This window comes from Pseudophryne corroboree, chromosome 2 (genome assembly GCF_028390025.1).
Source record: "Pseudophryne corroboree isolate aPseCor3 chromosome 2, aPseCor3.hap2, whole genome shotgun sequence".
Classification (NCBI taxonomy): domain Eukaryota; kingdom Metazoa; phylum Chordata; class Amphibia; order Anura; family Myobatrachidae; genus Pseudophryne; species Pseudophryne corroboree.
In genome coordinates this window covers 18,220,159-18,244,933 of record NC_086445.1, presented here as the reverse complement: position 1 = coordinate 18,244,933, position 24,775 = coordinate 18,220,159, and the positions used below count along the sequence as shown (strand labels likewise).

At 45.6% G+C, this 24,775-nt stretch overlaps 1 protein-coding gene across 1 annotated transcript in view; it reads left to right on the top strand.

The window, feature by feature from the left end:
• The first annotated feature begins 1,995 nt into the window (after positions 1–1,995).
• Positions 1,996–24,775, top strand: part of LOC135050459 (ecto-ADP-ribosyltransferase 5-like) — a 181,770-nt gene continuing 158,990 nt past the window's right edge. Inside the window, exon 1 of the mRNA XM_063956949.1 lies at positions 1,996–2,677. Coding sequence (XP_063813019.1) covers positions 2,011–2,677 — 667 coding nt within the window. The 5' untranslated portion in view covers positions 1,996–2,010. The remainder of the gene's footprint in view (positions 2,678–24,775) is intronic.

Here is a 24,775-nt window from a genome sequence, read left to right as displayed (position 1 = left end):
TCCCCTTAGCCTGATATATGTGTTATAGTAATGGCGAGAGAGCACATTGTCTGTATAAAATGTCAGTTTGTATTTCATGGCAGGTTTGCCATGCAGAGCCGAAACTAAGACTGGGCAGGAGGGGCAGCTGCCCAGGGTGCAAATCTGATGGGGTGCAGGAGCGGAATATGTTTCAATTGTAATCTTACGGTCACATTGCCTTTTCCTGTTGCCTTGAAATGCTCTTGCCATGGAAATACGTACAGTAGAAGAACAGGATAAGGGCCTGATGTGGAGGTAGTAGGACGCAGTGGAGCGGTTTAGTGCTACTCTGCATGTGTCCAAGTCACACTGTCCATATAGAGGGCTTCTGTAGACGCATTTTCAGGTGCACGCACAGAGAATGTAGTGGGGCGTTACCGGGTGTGACAGGGAGGTGTCTTAGCGCACACACAGAGATGGACCATCTTATGGGCATTGTATGGGAGTGCCACGGGCATGTTGGTGAAAGTGGTCACATGCTTCCACCTCTGATTCAGGCTCTAAGACCAGATCTCCACCAATTTTCAGTAGATGAGGTAGAAAAGTCATGGGAGGACATATGCCATAGCATAGCATCCACTAATTGTGCCTTCTCCATACTTTTATTTCATTTAAATATTTGCATCACACAAGACAACATTTTGTTGCATCTGAAGGAGCCACTAATCCACCACATCCACACTCCACAAATATGTGCTCTTGTCCAGGCCGTAATTAGTTGTGTGCTAAGGGTGCCTCTACAGTACACCAGTCTGGCTCTGGATTCAGAAGACAAAACACGGGCCTATTCATGAAGTAGTGAAAAGAGTGGAGAAGGGAGCCTGTGGAGAAGTTGCCCATGGCAACCAAACAGCTGCGCCGTACAATTCTATAGTATGCAAATTATAAATGTAACTTCAGTGTTGATTGGTTGGCATGGGAACTTCTCCACTGGCTCACTTCTCAACACGTTTCACTGTTTCATGAATAGTTGGTTGCCTATTTAACATCAGAGACGCCCACACTCTCCCCTGGCAGAAGACCAAGCTCCCCTGATTACTGCCTATTTATTTTCTCTTATCGTCTATATTGCTCTACAGACCCTCTGAGGACTCTGACTAGGGGCTGGATACAACGTCTGGATTTAAACAATGGGATTTGGATAACTGATATTTTGGTGATGGAGTTTACCTGCCAGGATTCTCAGGGTGCGGGATGTAGAGGGAGGTATTGTGACTGGCGGTCATATAACTACATCCCGGTATATCATCCCATAGTAGTGCACTACTACCGTCATCTGGCATCGTTTGAGAACAATTTTCCAAGGTGTGGGCATCATCATTTATTACATAAGCACGGGTGAGAGCAGGTGCCCGACTTTTGTACCCAGAGATGCTGTCAACCCCTCCACTCTGCTCTTTCCACATCCCTCCTTCTCAAATCCAAGAGCAATAAAGCAAACAGTGACGGCTGGGCCATGTGGGGTGTGACATGGGGCTAAGTGAGAAGTGCCCATTTTTATTGATATATAATATGTTGTGACTTTTGATTTGCAATAAAAAAAAATGGAGGGGCATTTTAGTGAGAGTCCCAGAGGTGTCGGGATTCTGTGTGGCATACTGTGTATAAGGGGAACTACTGTGTGACGTATTGTGAACAAGGGTCATTATTGTGTGGAGTAACATTAATAAGTGGCAATACTGTGAGACGTAACGTTAGTACGTATAATAGAAATAAGCAACTATTGTGCAGCTACTTACCAGCAGGAAATCCCCTATTTTATAGGGAACTTGCTTTCTTTCTTTAACATATGTTGGGGGGGGGGGGGGCGTTCTTTATGGCACAGGGCACTAAAATGTCCGGTTACGGCTCTGCTCTTGTCTGTAGCCTCAGAGTTGGGCACCTGATGATGATGTCAGTGTTTGCACGTTGATAAATTAGCCTTAGAGAACCTGCGCACAATAATGACACTTGTCTTTGCAGGTGGACGCTAAGTTTGTGCAGTTGGGAATGTATGAAGATTCCTTTGATGACCAATATGTTGGATGCCTCAACCAAATGGAGGCCCTAGCGCCAGATTTACTGAGATTGGAAAGACAGAATGACAAGGAATTGGACAATGCTTGGGAAGAAGCTTCTGAAGTTTGGCAGATAGTAAAGTCCTCAATGAAAACTCTTCCTGAGGGATTTAAAGATGAACATGGGATAGCGCTATTAGTGTACATCACTTGTAAAACTAATTTAGTCCCCGCTGTACAGCAATATGGCTTTGCTCCCCAATCATTCAGGTACCACTCATTGCATTTCTACATCACCAGAGCCATGACTTTGCTCCGAGCCGGGTGTGATGGGAAACCACTGACCACCTATTGGGGGACTAACACAATTTTTTTTGATCCACCTTCTGAGCCCCAGCAAAATGTCAGACTCGGACAAATTCATTTTACAACTACTGACTTCAGTCTGGTGCTGAACTTTGAAAATGTTTCTATCTTCAACATCACCACTTGCTTCGGGGTGGAAGTAGACAATTTCGCTAAGATCTATTCCAAAAAATACGTAATTATTCCAGTGAATGAGGTGTTTCATGTCTCCAGAAACACCGAGAAGGCGAACAATTTCATTCTGCAGAGCACTGAGAAGAGGTGCAGCTACTACAACTGTGCCTACCTGGGAGGTAAGTTACTGACTTACTGAGGTCTAACAGAGACAATGATGTCAGTGTCACCAAATGTTCTTACTCTTCCCAGCCCCACCCTCCCTTCGCCCACCCTGCTTTGCGGGGTTTGACTGGTTGTCGGCGTCATGTCATTACCAAATGGTCCTACGGGCACTCAAGTGTCATTCCAGTGTTACCTCTTCCAGCATCCCAGTGGAGCACACTGACACACTTACAGATTGTACTGTGGTGACAGATCAACATTTTTTGAGTATTAACTCTTAGGGTTATATCTGCAGGTTCCTCGCCCCATCTTACTGACACGTCCCCACAATAATATATCTAAGACAAAAGGATGACCGGATTACCTAAGCAATGCTGTCCCTTCATGCCCAGAGCACAGACACAGTGTATGCCGCTATTGTAATAAATACAGCAACGCTACAGGGCATACGGTCATCACACCACAGGCGTCACCGGTGTTCTCAAGGTTGTTATTATAAATATATATTAAACAATAATTTCATAGGGTCTGTACAGTCTCTACTCCAATTGCTTCCACTGCTAGTGACAGCGGCGTAACTAGAAATTTTTCTTCCCCAAGCCAAAACATTCTCTGCCCCCCCCCCCCCCCCCCACCTATAATTGTCACTAGAAAAGTGATGAATTTGCGTCGCCACAAAAAGAGGGCGTGGTCTTTCTGAAATGGGCATGGCTTTGCATAAAGGGGTGTGGCATTGCAGGAAAAGACGACCTTATACCCCAGTTTTGCAACCTGCACGCCCAAACATTGGCCACCACATGAAAAAAAATAATCCTGATTCATGCCCCTTACATTATTTGTCATTTTTCCTCCTTATAGTAATGCCACATACTGCAATGGCCCTTAGACATTATGCCACAGACAATAATGCCCATGACATAATATGCCACACACCGTAATGCCTGTGACACATTATGCCACACCGTAATGCCTGTGACACATTATGACATGCATCGCAATGCCCGTTATACATTATGCCACACACTGCAATGCCCCTGATACATTATACCACATACCACAATGCCCGTGATATAGTATGCCACACACTGTAATGCCTGTGACACACCGCAATGTCCATTACACATTAAGCTACAAACTGCAATGCCCGAGACATTATAGCACATACAATGCCTGTGATACAGTACACCACACACCGTCATGACTGTGACACATTATGACACACACCACAATGCCCGTTATACCCTATGCCACACACCGCAGTGCCCGTTATACAATATGCCACACTGCAATGCCCCTGAGACATTATACCACATACCACAATGCCCATGATATAGTATGCCACACACCATAATGCCTGTGACACATTATGACACACACCGCAATGTCCGTGATACATTATGCCACACACTGCAATGTCCATTACACATTAAGTCCTACAGTAAGGCTTCTAATTACTTTTAAATTACCTGCTCGTTGCCAGGGTTTCATGCTCTTGGTTCCATGCACGGTGCCAGGGGTTTTCATGCTCAGGGAGTCATGTTCGTTACCAGGGGTTTCATGTACTAGGTGTTATGCTTGTTGCCAGGGGTATAATGTTCTGGGTGTCAAGCTTGTTTCCAGGGGATAAAAATATTTGTTGCCAGGGGTTTCCTGCACTGGGTGTCATACTCGTTGCTAGGGTGTAATGCTTGTTGCCAGGGTTTCGTGAGCTGGGTGTCGTGCTTGTTACCTAGGGGTAATGCTTGTTGCTAGGGGTGTGCCCCCAGTGCCACATATGCCCCCAGTGCCACATATTCCACCACAGTGCCAGATAAAAATATGCCCCCATAGTGCCAGAAACACATATGCCCCCACAGTACCAGATACACATGCCCCCAGTGCCAAATATGCCCCCCCCAATATCAGATACACATATGCTCTCAGTGCCCCATATGCCCCCCCTAGTGCCAGCTACACATATGCCCCCAGTGCCAAATATGCCCCCCCCCAGTGCCAGGTACAAATATACCCCATGCCAAATATGCCCCCCAGTGCCATTTACACATATACCCCCAGTGCCAAATATGCCCCCCCCCAGTGCCAGGTACACATATACCCCCAGTGCCAAATATGCCCCCCCCCCAGTGCCAGGTACACATATACCCCCAGTGTCAAATATGCCCCCCCCCCAGTGCCAGTTACACATATACCCCCAGTGCCAAATATGCCCCCCAGTGCCAGTTACACACCCTCTCCGGACTCCCCCACTGTTGTGAGTTTTGGGAAGGAGCTGGAGGGCACCGCGCGCACCTCTCCTGGCTGTGTCCATCCTGTGTGTGTCTCCAGCAGCGTGTCTGTCAAATGAAGTGCCGGTTTGTGACCCAATCAGAGCTCACGGACCGGCACTTCATTTAACGGACACGCTGCCACCGCAGACCCAGAAGGGACACACAGAAGACGCACGCGCTGTAGCGTCCTGTGTCCGTCCTGTGTCTCTGGCGGCGTGTCTGTCAAATGAAGCGCTGGTTCGTGAGCCAATCATAGCTCGTGGACCGGCAGCTGCAGCTCATGATTGGCTGCCGGTCCGCGAGCTCTGATTGGCATACGAACCGGCACTTCATTTGACAGACACGCTGCTGGAGACACAGGACGGACACAGGAGAGGTGCGTGCTGTGCCCTCCTTCCCGGACTCACACACAGCACAGCATCAATCAATGGTGGTGCCCCCGCAGCCCTGCAGCTCCAAGCCTCCGCAGTGGCTGCGGGGGTGGTAGTTACGCCACTGGATAGGGAGATGGAATAAAACCAAGGACTCAGGAACGGGGTAAGTGTAGGAGCAGGTGAGAGGGCAGTGGGAAGGAGCATGAGACAGAGCAGAGTTTGGTGAGGGACAGAGTGGAGACCCAGCCCACATACAAATACACTCAGGTGGGGCCACCTTCATGTCTGGACGACCAAATGTCAGCACCCACTACTATACCCCATGGCTTTCCAAACTGCTCCCACAATACCCAGCATTCCTGCAACTCTGTCCTACATCATCCTGCAGCCCATACAACCACCCCCTCCACACCTTGCTACCCATGGTAGTGCACTGGATCTCTGCAAAAGACCCAAAGGCATGTGATCCCACAGCAATCTGAGGAGCAGAGAAAGGACAATACATCAATCAGCAGGACAAGGAGCCAAATGCACTCACCATATATGGCAGGAGAAAGGTAAGTATATATGGGAATTGATTGTGGGGGAAATTTCTGTGCAATCAGAGGAACTTAGAGAGGCAAAACCGAGTCTAACTGGGGAAGAGAGAGAGAATTGCGGATGGAAAGAAAACTGTGTGGGGAGAATTGAGTGGGGACTGAGACAATCGGGGCAAGAGAGAGAGAGATAAAATGGGAATAGAGAAAATGGAACAGGATAAAGAACTGGCGGGGGAAAATAGAACTGGTGAGCAGAAGCAATGGACGGAAAAGAGAGAGAAAAGGGGTAATAGAGAGATCTAGGGGTAGGATAAAGAACTGTCGGGTAGAGGGAAAAAACTGGGTGTCAGAGATGCCTGTTCTAATCACCTCTTGATTGTTGTCATGGGCCTGCGTTGTCCAGTGTAACACACATCATATATAACATGAAAAAGTGAGCCAGAGGCCATTAAACTACTGTAATTGGGCAGCATCAATGTAACAGCCCAGCTGTACAGGCTATGAACTCATTGGATGTGGCTAGTGGCCTCCCACCAACCCAAGTAGAGGTTGGCGTATGTGGAGGCACAAGCTGTCCCCATCGCAGTCCCTCTTACTTAGAGGAATAATTGATCACAGAAGGTAAACTAGTTTTTCCTCAAAACAAATTCTAAGAGTTCCAACAGGAATTCTCCAAATCTTGCATCTTCACATATCCTCAAGAAGTGATTGGTTGCTACAAATCCCACCTCTTGGTCAATACTTGTATACAACACTTTCACGTCCAAGGAAACAAGTAGATAGCTGTCCTCCATTTTGATGTTGTGAAGTTTTTTAAGGCAATCCGAGGTATCCCTTAAAGGAATCTAATTGGTTGTTCCAGAAATCTCACAAGTCCTGAGACGATCGGTCATCCTGGCGGTCGGTTAATATAAAGCAGCGTTTGCTGTTTACTGAGGTATAGACGGCCAGTCCATTCATCACGAGCAGCATACTCCATCTCGGTCTCCCAACCTAGGACACACACAGCACCAGCAGACATTGCCCGCAGCCAGAGCCGGCCTTAGCTATAGCCAGGCTAAGCATTTGCCTAGGGCATCCAAGCATGTCTAGGGGCATCCAAGCATGTCCTGCAGTATCTCATGCTGGGAGGGACAGTCTACAAACTATCTGGTACTTTAAAAATGTATTCAATCAGTTCTTGTATACACTGCTGTTTACATTTGTCAAATAGAATGCAGACAGTCCCTTAAACTCCCTCTGACATGATTGAATGCCTCTGACTTGTGAGACCTCAGACAGGAGAGGCCCGGTAAATGTAATTCCTGGACCTGTGACATTTTCATTGACTATATAAGGTTATTGCTGGATGGCTCCTTATGATACCACATGTGTATTTTGGAAGACTGCTCCACATAAATCTGACATCACCTATATTGCTTATGCACATGGGGAGGGGGACCCTGCCATCCTGTGTGTCCCTTATTCCTGTGCAAACCCCAGGTGTCTGCAGGGACATAACATGAGCAGTGTTCTCCCCACACTTTATTTCTCAGTCCATGCCAAAAAATACCCCTGCCATCCAGCACTGTAACGTGGTCAGTAAGTTGCGTTGCACTATTTCTATATGAAATGTCAGTGCAGTGTGACTGGAGGGCAGAGCATATCGTTCCCACAGTATAAAATAAAGGGCATGCAGTTGCCGGGAGTAATAGGCACCAGCAAACACACTGAACAGTGAAGAGATTGGACAGTTGCTACATGTTTGATACTGGTCTTTTTGTATAACCAGCAAGTGTGGCAGTATATGGACATTGCTGCTATCTGTTTCCAACGAGTAAGCGAAAATAAAGGGTGAGGCTTGCAAAGGACAGCATATCCTGTGAGGTCACATCCCTTGAATGGGTGCGAGTGCAAGCATGCACCCACCCATCATGTCACCTCCATCTCATAAAACGCAGTCACGAATCCAGGGAGCTGCAGGGGCGCACACACTGACTACCAGCAAGCAAAAGTACGTTTTCTAAAAAAAGCTACTAGCATTACTAATGTGGGGCATATGTATAAGGTGCATAACTGTGTGGAATTATGTGTATTATGGGCATTACTAATGTGAGGCATATGTGTAAAGTGCATCACTTTGTGGAATTATGTGTATTATGGGCATTACTAATGTGGGGCATATGTGTAAGGTGCATAACTGTGTGGAATTATGTGTATTATGGGCATTAGTAATGTGGGGCATATGTGTAAGGTGCATTATTGTGTAGCATTATGTGTATTATGGACATTACTAATGTGGGGCATATGTGTAAGGTGCATTACTGTGTGGTATTATGTGTATTATGGGCATTACTAATGTGCGGCATATGTGTAAGGTGCATTACTGTGTGGCATTATGTGTATTATGGGCATTACTAATGTGGGGCATATGTGTAAGGGGCATTGCTGTGTGGAATTATGTGTATTATGGGCATTACTAATGTGGGGCATATGTGTAAGGTGCATTACTGTGTGGCATTATGTGTATTATGGACATTACTAATGTGGGGCATATGTGTAAAGTGCATTACTGTGTTGCATTATGTGGATTATGGGCATTACGAATGTGCGGCATATGTGTAAGGTGCATTACTGTGTGGCATTATGTGTATTATGGGCATTACTAATGTGCGGCATATGTGTAAGGTGCATTACTGTTTGGAATTATATGTATTATGGGCATTACTAATGTGCGGCATATGTGTAAGGTGCATCACTGTGTGAATTATGTGTATTATAGACATTACTAATGTGGGGCATATGTGTAAAGTGCATTACTGTGTTGCATTATGTGGATTATGGGCATTACGAATGTGCGGCATATGTGTAAGGTGCATTACTGAGTGGAATTATGTGTATTATGGGCATTACTAATGTGCGGCATATGTTTAAGGTGCATTACTGTTTGGAATTATATGTATTATGGGCATTACTAATGTGCGGCATATGTGTAAGGTGCATTACTGTGTGGAATTATGTGTACTATGGGCATTACTAATGTGCGGTATATGTGTAAGGTGCATCACTGTGTGGAATTATGTGTATTATGGGCATTACTAATGTGCGGCATATGTGTAAAGTGCATTACTGTGTTGCATTATGTGGATTATGGGCATTACTAATGTGCAGCATATGTGTAACGTGCATTACTGTGTGGAATGATGTGGATTATGGGCATTACTAATGTGGGGCATATGTGTAAAGTGCATTACTGTGTGGCATTATGTGTATTATGGGCATTACTAATGTGGTGCATATGTGTAAGGTGCATTACTGTGTGGAATTATGTGTATTATGGGCATTACTAATGTGCAGCATATGTGTAACGTGCATTACTGTGTGGAATGATGTGGATTATGGGCATTACTAATGTGGAGCATATGTGTAAGGTGCATTACTGTGTGGCATTATGTGTACTATGGGCATTACTAATGTGCAGCATATGTGTAACGTGCATTACTGTGTGGAATAATGTGGATTATAGGCATTACTAATGTGGGGCATATGTGTAACGTGCATTACTGTGTGGAATTATGTGTATTATGGGCATTAGTAATGTGGGGCATATGTGTAACGTGCATTACTGTGTAGCATTATGTGTATTATGGGCATTACTAATGTGGGGCATATGTGTAAAGTGCATCACTGTGTGGAATTATGTGTACTATGGGCATTACTAATGTGCAGCATATGTGTAAGGTGCATTACTGTGTGGAATGATGTGGATTATGGGCATTACTAATGTGGGGCATATGTGTAAAGTGCATTACTGTGTGGCATTATGTGTATTATGGGCATTACTAATGTGGGGCATATGTGTAAGGTGCATTACTGTGTGGAATTATGTGTATTATGGGCATTACTAATGTGCAGCATATGTGTAACGTGCATTACTGTGTGGAATAATGTGGATTATAGGCATTACTAATGTGGGACATATGTGTAAGGTGCATTACTGTGTGGAATAATGTGGATTATGGGCATTACTAATGTGGGGCATATGTGTAAAGTGCATCACTGTGTGGAATTATGTGTATTATGGGAATTATTAATGTGGAACATATGTGTAAAGTGCATCACTGTGTGGAATTATGTGTATTATGAGCATTACTAATGTGGGGCATATGTGTAAGGTGCATTACTGTGTGGAAGTATGTGTATTATGGGCATTACTAATGTGGGGCATATGTGTAAAGTGCATTACTTTGTGGCATTATGTGTATTATGGTGCAAACGTCAGTTTACTTACAGGACTAAAAGCTATACTTTAAACACACTTAATGCACTTTAATGTTGAGCCGCTGCGGCCGCTGTAATTAACCTTTCACCCGTATATTGTTCACAAACCTTACACACAAGATCGTACAGTGTATGCACTCTGCGTACGTATGCCGAAAGGGCGTAGTGACTACACAGTTTGCGTACACAGGCCTATACGCTAATAGCACAATGCAGCAGCCCGAGTGGCTGTAAATACATTTTAAACCTTAGCAAGGAAATGGGACACGACACCAATTGTAATTCAAAACTATGTTGGGGTCTAACCCACCAACGGTTCTTTACTTGCAGGGGGTTACAATATAAACAATACAATACAATAGAAAAATGGCTACAGTCAATGGTACATACGTTTTAGTTTCGCCTGCACTTCCCAGTCTGGTCCTCAGTCATCAAGGTACTGTAGATGACCTTCAGAGTCTGTGTGTGACTGGGCATCCAGCTGGCTCTTTTATACAATAGTCCAAAACCTAACACAATGGATACTGTAATCTCTTTGTCCATTGGACACAGGGATGGTCATTTACAGTACAGGAGAGGTCATAGGTCGGTTTGAATAGGTGGGCGATGTCTGTTCCAGGTGCACTTGCAGATGTTCTCCTCTGGGTTCCCGCCGCATACCAAATGTACAGTAAATACAGTTAATATTTATATTCTGCTCATGCGCATAACTATTCATAGGAGCGTGCGATCTTCTGCAAACCAACACTGGAATATTTCCAATAATATACCCTACAGCTACACTTCCTTATAACCTAGTTCTGTCCCCTCCTATCCTGTAAAGGTGAATCCCTTTGTTCTGATACCATTTAAACTATTGTAACTTGCTGGTGTGGTACAGGGAGACGATGTGTACATTGTGCTCTATTTGGATTTAATATGTAATGTGTTTTTATGGCTTTTCCATGCGATCACAAACTCTACCGTAATTACTCATACCACGCGCTAATATGCAGGACGGCGGGAGCGACCATACGCAAATTGCAAATATGCGCACGCACGGCAGAACAGTACGCGCACGGAGGCCATCTGTGTGTAGTTTGTACATGATGTGTGTACTGCAATATTTTTCGACTTCGACAGTCCACCCTTTGGCAGTCACCAATAACTGCCACTAACTAATCAATAAACAGAAAAATATCTATACAATATATACAGAAGCTTGGATGATCGGAGGGGAGTTGTAGGCGGGAATTGTATGACCTAGTGGGATAGTAAAAAGCATGTATGTGTGAATCCATGTCTGAGGGGCATGTATCATCATGCCGTATATGTTCTAAATAAGCTTCAAGGTATTGCGAAGTATACACTAAATCCTTCTCATCCCGTATCAAGGGTCTGTAAATGGGCCAACAAATACTACCGAGCTTTTTTCGGCTTTTTGTTCCAACAAATGGAGTGCACATTTAGTTGATGATACATGGAGGGGGAACATATGCGAGTGCTACTATATGTGGATATCACCTGCCGACTATGTGTGCCATTACTTGGAGGTTGCAGAGATGAAGATAAGACATATATATAAAAGTACATTCACATAAACATTTTGGGTAGGGCTGACGTCTTTTCCGGTTGGATGTATCTGGGCAGAGGGGGAGACAAAGAAAAACGGGTGACAGAAACAGGCCATGAAATTCATTTGCAATCCTTATCATAACACTGTCTCTATGGATGGATCATAAATTAAATCTGCGCCCTCGCTCCTTAGACTCATCAAACTTGTGTCGTGCTTGCGCCGCGTTAGAATTTGAACACACCTAAATATCAAACCAATAATTATGATGACTCCCAGGATACAAAGGAGAAACTTCCCCACACTCATAATGACATTTTAAACCCACTCTCCTAAACCCGAGAACCATTTGCGTGGGTTCAACCATGAGACCCAGCCGGTCAGTTCATTACCCACAGTCGCTAAGGTAAGGTTGTGCTTCCTCCTAAACTCCCACTTCAACGGCAAGATCTCGTCCATCTTCTGATCGATGATCTCCGTGGGGTCATCAGTGCTGTTCGTAATATACGTACAGCACTTCACACCATATTGAGTTGCCAGAGTAACACAGTACCCACCTGTCACGGCTGTAAAATAATTAAGGACCATCCTGTGCTGGATCAGTTCCTTCTTGTAGGCTTGTAACTCCTTTCCCGTATACCTGAAGATGTCATCATACATCTCAGTGATGTTATCTATCAAGTTCGCTAGCACATGGATATACCTATAATTTATAGTTCCTCTGGCAGTACGGGTGATGTCTAATGCGAGAAGAAACTGAATCCCAGTGGATTCGTGGATCAAATCAGAGGCTGCGTGCTCTGCCCTATCTATGAGGTGTCTCTTGATGATGTGTTGATAGTGAGTATAAGTATAAGGAGCCTGAGCACTGCGGTGAACGTCTTTCATTTTATCGTGGGTTATGGTCATGACCTCCGGTAGTACTCTCCCAATATAACACAATCCCTCAGAGCTCGGGGCAAGCCACTTGTACGCTTTCCTCCCACATATGAAATAGGCATCATCTGGGAGAACATAGGGAACAAAATGTAACATCACCATATTGCAAACTTTCCAAGTAAAGAAACAAATCCCTAGTTCTCCCATTTGCTCAGTACAAGTATCGACCTGGATGATATGGGCACAATACCCTGGTGATACTTTTCCAACCCACATGGTCTTGCTTCCACGTGTATACCTATACCGAAAATACCTCCCACTGTTGGCTATTTGGCGTACAAGTTCAGAGTCTATGGGTATCCTATCAGCTAAGTGTAAAAAGGTCATTGTCTGGTTATTCCACGTCACTTCCCAATTTTCTGGTTTTCGGTAATTGGAAATATTAAAACACAATAAGGACCTGTCTACATGATATTGGTGGAGCTTCAAACTAGGGGGCCTAGAGATATTGAATTTCTTGTCCACCGGTCTCCCACCCCGTAATTCGAGTACCTCATCTATTGCTAACGGGTATGGTACTAATCCGGACTTACTCTGACCTTGAGGTACCTGTGAGCACACCCAGCATTCTGTATGGTTTAAGACCTTACCCACTAGTGAGTGGTAATCACTCAACGCATGGCGGTCAATGTCGATATTAAGGTTGGACTGACATCTCTGGATACACCCATCCTCGACTATATTCTCACAATTCCTACAAATACAATATTCATCAGACAATAACCCTTCACAGTGCCTCCGAGCTCCATGACTACCAGAGCGCTTACTGATACCAGCCTTTACTCGAGTGATGTGCTGCTCCTGAGATCCTACAAATTCGTACTCGCCATCAGAACCCATTCCAGATCCCTGCTCGACCTCTCTGGGACCCTCACCAAAGCAAATTGTCCTGATCAAAAACAGAAATACTAGCAGAACCCAAAATGCAGTCTCTTGTGATAGATCCATTTCGTTAGGGAAAAGAAGGAAAATAAGAAGGAGAAAAGAAAGGAAAATGTAGGGGGGTGAAAAAAAGAAAATGGTGCGACAACCGTCCTAGATCTTGTTGCTTTCCATGCTCAGGTGCCTTTCAACAGTCTTGCCTCTCAACTTTTCCGGAACAAACACTCCAGTGATACGAGGTTCTCTACACTCTGCTCTTTGTCACGAGTTCTCTCCGGGTCAGCGACCTTCTTGCAGTGGGACGAGTGGACCCAAGTCTCTCTCTCGGCGACCTCCAATGCTGTCGTGCTGGTTAACATGACTTGGTATGGTCCTTCCCACCTGTCTATGAGGCAACCTGGGCATAAGAAATTTCGAATCATCACATAATCCCCAGGCTCAATGTCATGACAATTACTGTTCGGTAGGTCAGGAATCACCAGATTTAGATTTATTTGTTGAGTTCTCAGCTGCTGGCTCATCCCAACCAAATGTTTCACAGTCACTTCATTATTGCATTTCAAGTCATCCTGGGGGTCTATCATTACATGGGGTTGTCGACCAAAAAGAATTTCAAGGGTGATAAGTTAAGTGGAGACCTGGGAGTGGTTCTGATGCTGTACAACACTAGTGGTAAAGCTTCTGGCCACAACAATCCAGTTTCAGCCATCACTTTGCTCAGCTTGTTCTTAACAGTGCTGTTCACTCTCTCCACCTTTGCACTCACCTGTGGCCGGTACGGAGTATGCAGCTTGCTATTAATTCCCATCTGTCAGGATTCTGATTTTGTCTGTCCCCGGCGGGGGCGCTAGTGGGTCAGTGTTGGTGTGACGTAATACACGAGGAGACCGGAGAATAGTCCTGCGCATAGGCGCTGATATTTATTATGTCACAGGGATCACAAAGCAATTGAATAACAGGTGCAGTGGAATGCAAAACCAGAAATAACAGGAAATAAATATTCAAAAGTCACTGGTAACTATGATTGAAACAAACAGACCTCAGGTGATTGTAAAAAGCACACAGTCTCAGTATAACTCAGGATGAAATAACTTTGGAAAAACAGAACTCTGATAACTGTACAGTCTCTATGAAGCACAAGTCCAGATAGCCTAACGGGCTTAAGCAGGAGACAGTCTCTTTACAAATAGATGTTAACTGCTGAGATGCACAGATGGTAACTGATAATGAGTGCACAGGTAGATAATGATAAAACACCTGAGGAGAGTCTCTTACTGCTGGTGGATTGTGACTGGCTATGGCTGGAGTTTGTAGTTCCACAGGAACACTGGAACAGGGAGATGACTTGGAGATGCCAGAAATAGAAGACTGCTGGAAACAAAGGATTGAAGACTGGAACCTGGAACTGGAACGGAACTGGAACTGCTGGGACCTGTAGTTCCACAGGTCCATTACACAGGGGTATCTCTGCAGACAGTGGACTGCAAACAGGAGACGCCTGTTCACAGAATGTGACGTGTTGTCCAAGGCGATGAGACTGAGCCAGGAACTGGAGTTTATATCCCTTGGTCTGTGATGATTGGATGTTGCATCTCTGTGAGGACACACCCTGCTGGATTAGGTGTTCAGATCAGCTGTGGGTTAGCTGAAGCACTGTGTACTCCAGGCTGCAGTAGACTGAAAACTGGAACTGGAACAGAACTGAACTGCTGGAACCTGTAGTTTCACAGTAGTGATGCGATGGAGAATGCAGATTCCTGACACCATCAGTGTGCACATGACCTGAAAGCCTTAACCTGTAAAATGGGTACTCCTGTCACTTTCAATCATTCTAGGGATACCATATCTACACACAAATTCCTGCACAATTTTCTTTGCAGTGAACGTAACAGTATTTGTGGCAGCAGGGAACGCTTCTACCCAGTTGGAAAATACATCAATACAAACTAACACATATTTCAAATTCCTACAGGGTGGTAACTGTATGAAGTCGATTTGTATTACCTGAAAAGGTCCGTCTGTAGGAGGGATATGGGATGGCTCTGTTGGTATCGTCTTACCAATATTCTTCCTCAAGCAAGTAAAACATGTAATTGCTCTCTTACCTGCATGAGAAGAGAATCCTGGCGCACACCAGTAGGCTCTTACCAACTTGCACATACCCTCTTTGCCCAGATGAGTCAGACCGTGTGCCGCCTCAGCTAGACTTGGAAGATATGCTCTAGGGGCCACCGGCTTACCGTGTCCACCTGTCCAAAGTCCTGAGGACTCCTGGCCATACCCCTTTGACCTCCAGACTGCCTTTTCCTGTAGGGAACACAAATTTTGCATTTCAATTAGCTGTTGTGTGTTGATCATGTTAAATGTCATCAGTGATGTGATGTTTATTTGTATGGGGGTGCTTGCTGCTGATTTAGCAGCTTTGTCTGCCTGGCTGTTACTAAGTGAAATTGAGTCTTGGTTGTAAGTGTGTGCTTTGCACTTGATAAGAGCCACTCTGTCTGGTTCCTGTATTGCTGTCAAAAGCCTCTTGATGTGGGACGAATGCGCTACAGGTGTGCCAGCTGCCGTCATGAAATTTCTGAGGTGCCATAGGACCCCAAAATCATGCACCACTCCAAAGGCGTACCTAGAATCAGTGTATATATTAGCTGACTTGCCCTTGGCCAATTCACACACTCTGGTTAGGGCGACCAACTCAGCAACTTGTGCTGAGTGCGGTGGACCAAGGGTTTCAGCTTCAATAATACCTTCGTCATCTACAACTGCATATCCAGTGCACAAGTCTCCCGATTCTGTCTGTCTGTGGCAACTACCGTCAGTGTAGAAGGTAAAGTCTACGCCTTCCAGTGGGTTGTCACTGATGTCAGGTCTCACAGTGAAAGTTTGATTCAGGTATTCCATACAATCATGCGTATCAGTATCTGCACTAAATCCTCCTTCACCATCATTCTCATCCTCCACCCTTTGTGCCTGTCCAGGCACACTTGGCAAGTAGGTTGCAGGATTTAGTGAGCTGCATCTCTTAATGGTGATGTTTACTGGGGCCATCAGTGATAATTCCCACTTTGTAAACCGAGCAGATGAGACATGTCTGGTTTGGGCAGAGTTTAGTAAGGCTGATACTGCATGCAGTGTATGGATGGTCAGGTCATGTCCTAACACTACGTCCTCACTTTTACTTACCAGCAAAGCTATCGCTGCAACACTTCACAAGCAAGTGGGGAGAGACCGCGCTACAGTGTCCAACTGTGCACTGTAGTAAGCTACCGGTCTACTGGCATCACCATGTCTCTGAGTAAAGACACCTGCCGCGCACCCAGCTCTTTCAGTACCGTACAATTCAAAGGGCTTCTCATAATCTTGCATACCTAATGCAGGTGCCTGTGATAGACACTGTTTGAGTCTCTCAAACACCAGTTTGGACTCATCTGTGTGAAAGATCCGTTCCGGTTTGTTCGAAGAGACCATTTCTTGCAAAGGTAAAGCCAGTATAGAGAACCCTGGAATCCAGTTTCAACAGTACCCACACATTCCAAGGAAAGTGCGGATCTGTTGCTGAGTTTGTGGCAGAGTCATGTCGCGAATCGCCTGTATTCTATCAGTGGTGAGGTGTCTAAGTCCTTGAGTCAAGCAGTGTCCCAAATATTTGACCCTGGTCCGGCACAACTGCAACTTATCTTTTGAAGCCTTGTGTCCTGTATGGGAAAGATGAAACAGAAGCTGTTTAGTGTCTTTCAAGGACGATTCGAGTGAGTCAGAACACAACAATAAGTCATCGACATATTGTATTAGTACTGATCCACTCTCAGGTTGAAAGGATTGTAAACAGTCATGCAAAGCCTGGGAGAAAATACTCGGGCTGTCAATGAAACCTTGGGGGAGACGAGTCCAGGCGTACTGTACTCCCCTGTATGTGAAGGCAAAAAGGTATTGGCTGTCAGGGTGAAGAGGGACAGAAAAGAAAGCAGAACAGAGGTCAATGACAGTGAAGATTTTTGCAGTAGAGGGAATTGCATAAGGATGACAGCTGGATTGGGCACTACGGGGAATTGGCTCTCAACTATCTTGTTTATCCCCCTTAGATCCTGCACTAGCCTGTAACCCCTCCCCCCCACTCTTTTTCCCAGGGAAGATGGGACTATTGGCGGTGCTGGACGTCCTGACTAGGATGCCCTGCTGTAACAGCCGCTCTATGACAGGGTACACTCCTAACTCTACCTCTGGCTTCAGAGGATACTGAGGGATTTTTGGAGCTATCCTACCATCTTTTACTTGTACTGCTACTAGAGCTACATTCGCCATCAATCCAGTGTCCTGTCCATCTTTGGTCCAAAGGGAACCCGGTATTTGCGAGATAATTTCCTCTACCTTTGATGGACACGTGTCTATAACAGTAGAATGCGACATTAGCCTTTGAGGGGTGTCTAGTATATCTTGTACTTCTTGAGCATGGTTCTCAGGGATATCTAAAAAGACACCCTCAGAAGTACAGTATATGACACACCGCATTTTACACAATAGGTCTCTGCCGAGTAGATTAGTCGGAGCTGATGCAGCCAGCAGAAAAGAATGTTTGGTTTGCAAGGGCCCTATCGTAATCTCTGCAGGTCTACTCAAAGAGTATTGTTGCACCGTTCCTGTTACTCCCATTGCCGAAATAATTTTTCCCGTGGTCTTTACACCTGACGTGGAATTCAACACTGACCTGGCCGCCCCTGTATCTACAAGAAATGGTAATGGTACACCAGCTACATCAACCGTGTTCACTACCAAGGCTAGCAATCAACTTCATTTGCTGCAGACTACAGGTGTGGCCCAACCCCTATTGTGTAGTGGGACTATCCCGTAGCGCATTGGCAGCTATGATATGTGAGGGGGGTAGCTGAGAATTTTCAGAGGTCTGACAGTCTCTCCTTGGTGGGTACCTCCTTGTTTCCCCTGTATGTGGCTCGTAATTTCTCCTATGTGGTCCCTGATTCCAATTATGTGATTGTAGTGTGGTTCATATCCTGGTCTAGGGGGTCGGTATACATTATGTGTACCTTTATTCATACATTCCCTTGCGTAATGTAAATAAATAAATAAATAAATAAATAGTAATGTCCTTCCTTTCAACAAATATATCATATTACTACATGTGACTTACCATCAGGGGTCTGGGGTTTTGGCTGATGTGGTTTTGTTGTAAGAGCATGTATACTTACTGTCATCAGCTTATCCCCCTGAGACTCCCTGTGCTTACTGATGTTCCGGTTGTGCTCGATAGCGTACTCTCTCAATGCAGCCACCGAGATACCTCTCCAGTTAGGTAGAGAGGTTTGTACTCTTGTTCTCAGTGTGTCAGGAACTGGTGCAGAATCCGGAATTCGGGATCAGGTACCAAGTGGTTGACTTTACCCAGAACAGAGGCGCGGAGTCTAACACGCCGGAAGGTTTTCACCAGGGAAATGGGCTTCGTGGCTTCCGACGTGCAAGTCGCGGCCCCCTGTCTGGGTCACTTGATACCTGAACTGGACTAGAGTTATGGTAGAGGTGTTGTATATGATCAGCCGCAGGGATACACAGGAACAAACAGGAACTGGAGAAGGTGGCAGGGTGCACACGGCCAGATGGTACGCTGGGGCTGTGGAGATGGGACAGCAGCAGGCACTCCAGGGGTGACACAGGAGGTAGCGGCACACGGACGGATTGGGGTGCAGACACTTGGAGACAGGGTAACGGCAGCCGGCAGACTAAAGTCGTCAGCAAGATGTTGAAGCTGGAATTCAATACTGGAACAAGGCAATACCCACTGGACAGATGAACTGAGACCAGAGAGGAACCAGAGAGCAGAAAACCACATGGAGTAGCTATAACTGGCAAAGCTTCTTGGGATTGAGAGGCTTAAAAGAACAGGCTGGACCAATCAGTTGTGAGCACCAGACAGGCCCCCAGTAATTGATATAACATGCAGCTGCAGTGCAGACTGAGCAGGCTGACAAGCTGAATAGTAGTTTTCAGGTAACGAGCTGTAATTACAGAATCCAGACACCTGTGAAGTCAGTTGCTGAGTGCAGGAGCAAAGGCACTGGGAGACAACTATGCAGGAGCTAGCTGTGACCTGTAGTACCACAAACTGAAGCAAAGGTAATTATAACAATAACAAAACATGAGTGCTCAGGATTGTAACAGTACCCCCCCCCCCCCTTGAAGAGGGGTTAAGAACCCCTAGAACCAGGCTTATCCGGAAATTCACAGAAGAAAGACCTCTTAAGTCTGGGTGCATGAAGAAACCGCTCTGGTACCCAGGTTCTCTCTTCCGGACCGTAACCCTTCCAATGCACGAGGAAATGAACTTGACCCCTCCTGAACTTGGAATCCAGAATCTTTTCCACAACAAACTCCTTGTGACCTTGGACTAACACAGTGGCAGGCCTTCTGGAAGGAGATCTTCTAAATCTCTGGGACACAAATGCTGGTTTCAACAAGGAACAGTGGAAAGTGTTATTGATCTTAAGTGATTTTGGTAAAAGGAGTCGAAAGGCTACTGGATTAATCTGTCTAATAATCCGGAATGGACCAATGAACCTAGGCCCAAATTTTTGAGAGGGCTGGCGTAACTTGATATTTCGAGTGGACAGCCACACCATGTCACCCACTTTAAAAGTACAAGGTCTTCGTCGTCTGTCAGCAAATTGTTTGGAACGAACAGAGACTTGGTTGAGTGCCAGACGTACTCTCCTCCAAATTTTCCTCAGACGAGCTACAGGATCAAGGGAAGAAGTCTGTTGCTGCAGGATGTCAAAAGCGTTAGACCTAGGATGGAACCCAGAGAGACAAAAGAAGCGTGACATGGATGAAGAAGAGTGACTGGAATTATTATATGCAAATTCAGCAAATGCCAGATGGTCCACCCAATCGTTATGGTACTTGGAAACATAACAGAGATACTGTTCAAGAGACTGGTTCACTCGCTCAGTCTGTCCATTGGATTGCGGATGATAACCAGAGGACAGACTAAGATTAATATCCAAGGCTGAACAGAAAGCTCGCCAGAATCGAGCAATAAACTGAGTTCCTCTGTCGGAGACGATGTCCTGTGGTAATCCATGTAATTTAAAGATATGTTGGATAAACAAGGTTGCCAATTCCCTGGCACTGGGGAGCTTGCGAAGAGGAACAAAGTGAGCCATCTTACTGAACCGGTCTACCACAACCCAAATGGTATTGTACCCCGATGACTTGGGAAGATCAACCACAAAGTCCATAGAAATATGGGACCAAGGTCTTGAGGGAACCGTAAGAGGCGTAAGATGTCCCATGGGAACTTTACGAGGAGTTTTATGTTGAGCACAGATCTCACAAGCAAGAATGAACTCTCTAACATCTTGATACATAGAAGGCCACCAAACTGAGCGAGACAATAAATCCAGAGTCTTAGAAATCCCTGGATGCCCAGAGATTCTTTTTACATGAAATTCAGATAAAACTGCTTTCCTGTACTCTTTAGGGACAAAGAGGAGTCCTGAGGGAGTCCCCATGGGTGCAAGAGACTGTTTGGCTTGAATCTGGGAGACTAAATCTTGAGCAAGACCAGCATGGATATTGGAAACAGGAATAATTGGTTCAGAAGAGCAGGATGAATTTTGAATTGGAAGGAAGCTTCGTGACAAGGCATCTGCTTTAAGATTCTTCGATCCTGGCCGATAGGAGATCACATAGTTGAATCTAGTGAAGAATAATGCCCATCGTGCCTGTCTTGGATTCAGTCTCTTGGCTGACTCAATATAGGATAGGTTTTTATGGTCAGTGAGGATTGTAATCACGTGTCTCGCCCCTTCCAACCAGTGCCTCCATTCTTCTAGAGCCCACTTGATAGCAAGCAGTTCACGATTTCCAACATCATAGTTGGCTTCGGCAGGAGAGAACTTTCTGGACAGAAAAGAGCACGGGTGAAGTTTAGAATCCACTGGATCTTTCTGTGATAGGACTGCTCCCACTCCCACTTCAGAAGCATCTACTTCCATAACAAAAGGCAGGTCAGGATTTGGATGACTAAGAACAGGTGCAGATATAAAGGTTTTTTTTTAACTTGAGAAAAGCTTGTAGAGCTGAAGGTGACCAATGTGACGGATCCGCACCTTTCTTGGTCAAAGCAACAATAGGTGCAACAATGTCTGAAAATGAACGAATAAATCTCCTGTAATAATTAGCGAACCCAAGAAAGCATTATATAGCTTTAAGGTTAGTAGGTTGTGCCCAATCTTGAATTGCTTGAAGCTTACTGGGATCCATGGAGAACCCCTTGGGAGAGATGATGTATCCTAAGAAACGACTTCCTTCACTTCGAATTCACATTTTTCTAACTTGGCGTATAGATGGTGCTCCCGGAGCTTTTGCAACACCATCTGGACATGGACTCGATGCTGCTCCAGTGACCGTGAATATATCAGGATGTCATCCAAGTAGACCACAACAAATTTTCCCAGGAATTCTCGGAGCACATCATTGATAAAATCTTGGAAGACGGCAGGAGCATTTGACAATCCAAATGGCATAACAAGGTATTCATAATGCCCAGAATGAGTGTTGAAGGCCGTCTTCCACTCGTCACCGGCCTTAATTCGTATGAGGTTATATGCTCCCCGAAGATCAATTTTAGAGAAGATTTCCGCCATCCGGAGTTGATCAAACAACACGGAAATCAAAGGCAAAGGATAAGAATTCTTAACAGTGATTTTGTTGAGTCTTCTATAATCAATGCATGGACGTAAGGAGCCGTCCTTTTTTGCCACAAAGAAGAATCCTGCTCCTACTGGTGATTTGGAGGGACGAATAAACCCTTTGCTTAGGTTCTCCTGAAAATAGTCTTCCATGGCTTTAGTTTCTGGCAAAGAAAGAGCATATAATCTACCCTTAGGTAATTTATCTTCGGATACCAGACTGATGGCACAGTCGTAAGGTCGATGGGGGGGAAGAGTATCCGCCTCTTTCTTGGAGAAGACATCCGCAAATGAATGATATGGAGTCGGTAGCCCCTCTGGTATAACTTGAGAGCATCGCACTGGCAAGGACAGACATCTTCCTGTACATTCTGTTCCCCACTGTAAGAGTTCTCCTGTCTTCCAGCATATGGATGGATTATGGGATTTCAACCATGAAAGCCCTAGGACTATGGAGGCCATGGGGCAATTGACAAGGAGGAAAATAATCTTCTCCGAATGCAGAAGACCAGTAGTTAAATGAACAGGAGGAGTTTGCTGAGACACTTGCCCACTGAGGAGGGGTTACCGTCAAGGCCACAAATAGTCACAGAAGGCTTCATCTTTAGTATAGGAATGTTCCAGGACCGGGCAAAAGAGATATCCATAAAGTTGGCAGCTGCACCACAATCAACAAAAGCCTTGACTGCAACTTACTGAGTAGGTAGACTAATTTGAACTGGAAGCAAGACTGAATTTTTTGGAGAGATTCCAGCCAGACCCAGGAGTAACTCCCCTTTTACCCCTGGGTCTTGTCTTTTCCCGACTTCAGGGTGCAAACATTAGCAAAATGACCCTTTGATCCACAATATAAGCATAGGCCCATCGATCGCCTACGAGATTTTTCCTGAGCAGAAAGACGAAAGGCCCCAATCTGCATGGGTTCACTGGAATCTTCGGCTTCTTCCAAGGCTACTGTTGAGGGAGATGGTGACCCTCCACCTTTCTCCATCCTCCGTTCCCTGATCCGACGATCTACTCGAATTGCTAACTGCATGAGCTTGTCCAGGGTTTCAGGAGTAGGATTCTGGACAAGGTAGTCTTTAATTTGCTCAGTGAGGCCTAAGCGGAACTGACTTCGGAGGGCTGGGTCATTCCAACCACTATCACCTGCCCATCTGCGAAACTCAGTGCAGTATACCTCGGCCGTGTTTTTCCCTTGTCTCAGGGCTCGTAAGTGAGCCTCTGCAGAAGCTGCTCGGTCCGGGTCATCATAAAGAATTCCTAGGGCGCTAAAAAAGGCATCCACTGTGTGCAAGGCGGGATTCTCCGTTTTCAATCCTAACGCCCAGGACTGGGGTTCCCCCTGCAGGAGGGAGATGATGATACCTACTCGCTGAGCCTCAGAACCAGACGATAATGGTCGGAGTCTGAAATATAGCTTGCAGCTATCACGGAAATTCTGGAACTGTTTCCGGTCACCTGTAAACCGATCTGGAAGATGCAGCTTTGGTTCAGGCCCAGGAGCTCTGGTTACAACCAATGACCTGCTAGTTTCTTCCTGGGTGGAAACTCGGAGCTTTATATTTTGCAGTTGCTGCGTCAAATTTTGCATTTGACCAGCCAAGATTTGAGCCGGATTTTGATGTGACGGGTCCATGCCCAGGAAGTGGTGGGCCAGTTATAATGTCAGGAACTGGTGCAGAATCCGGAATTCGGGATCAGGTACCAAGTGGTTGACGTTACCCAGAACAGAGGCGCGGAGTCTAACACGCCGGAAGGTTTTCACCAGGGAACCCCGCAAGGGGATATGGGCTTCGCGGCTTCCGACGTGCAGGTCGCGGCCCCCTGTCTTGGTCACTTGATACCTGAACTGGACTAGAGTTATGGTAGAGGTGTTGTATATGATCAGCCGCAGGGATACACAGGAACAAACAGGAACTGGAGAAGGTGGCAGGGTGCACACGGCCAGATGGTACGCTGGGGCTGTGGAGATGGAACAGCAGCAGGCACTCCAGGGGTGACACAGGAGGTAGCGGCACACGGACGGACTGGGGTGCAGACACTTGGAGACAGGGTAACGGCAGTCAGCAGACTAAAGTCGTCAGCAAGATGTTGAAGCTGGAATTCAATACTGGAACAAGGCAATACCCACTGGACAGATGAACTGAGACCAGAGAGGAACCAGAGAGCAGAACACCACATGGAGTAGCTATAACTGGCAAAGCTTCTTGGGATTGAGAGGCTTAAAAGAACAGGCTGGACCAATCAGTTGTGAGCACCAGACAGGCCCCCAGTAATTGATATATGGGCAGTTGTCAGAAGTTTAGAAATATACGAAGTTTGGAAATGACAAAGTTAGGAAATTTTAAAAAGAACAGTTAAACCAACAGTTGAACAAACATTGAAAAACATTGGAAAGCAGGTAAATCTACCATTTAACTAACAATTTCCATAAGCATTTTCCTATCTATACTTTTCTCTTTATAAACACCATCTCCACAAACTGTTTTTCCTCAAAGCACTTCATGGTATCCTCTATAAAATGACATCGTCCTTCACTATTCCTGTTATGTATCGCTCTGTACACATTGCTGCCTCATTAATCCACTCCC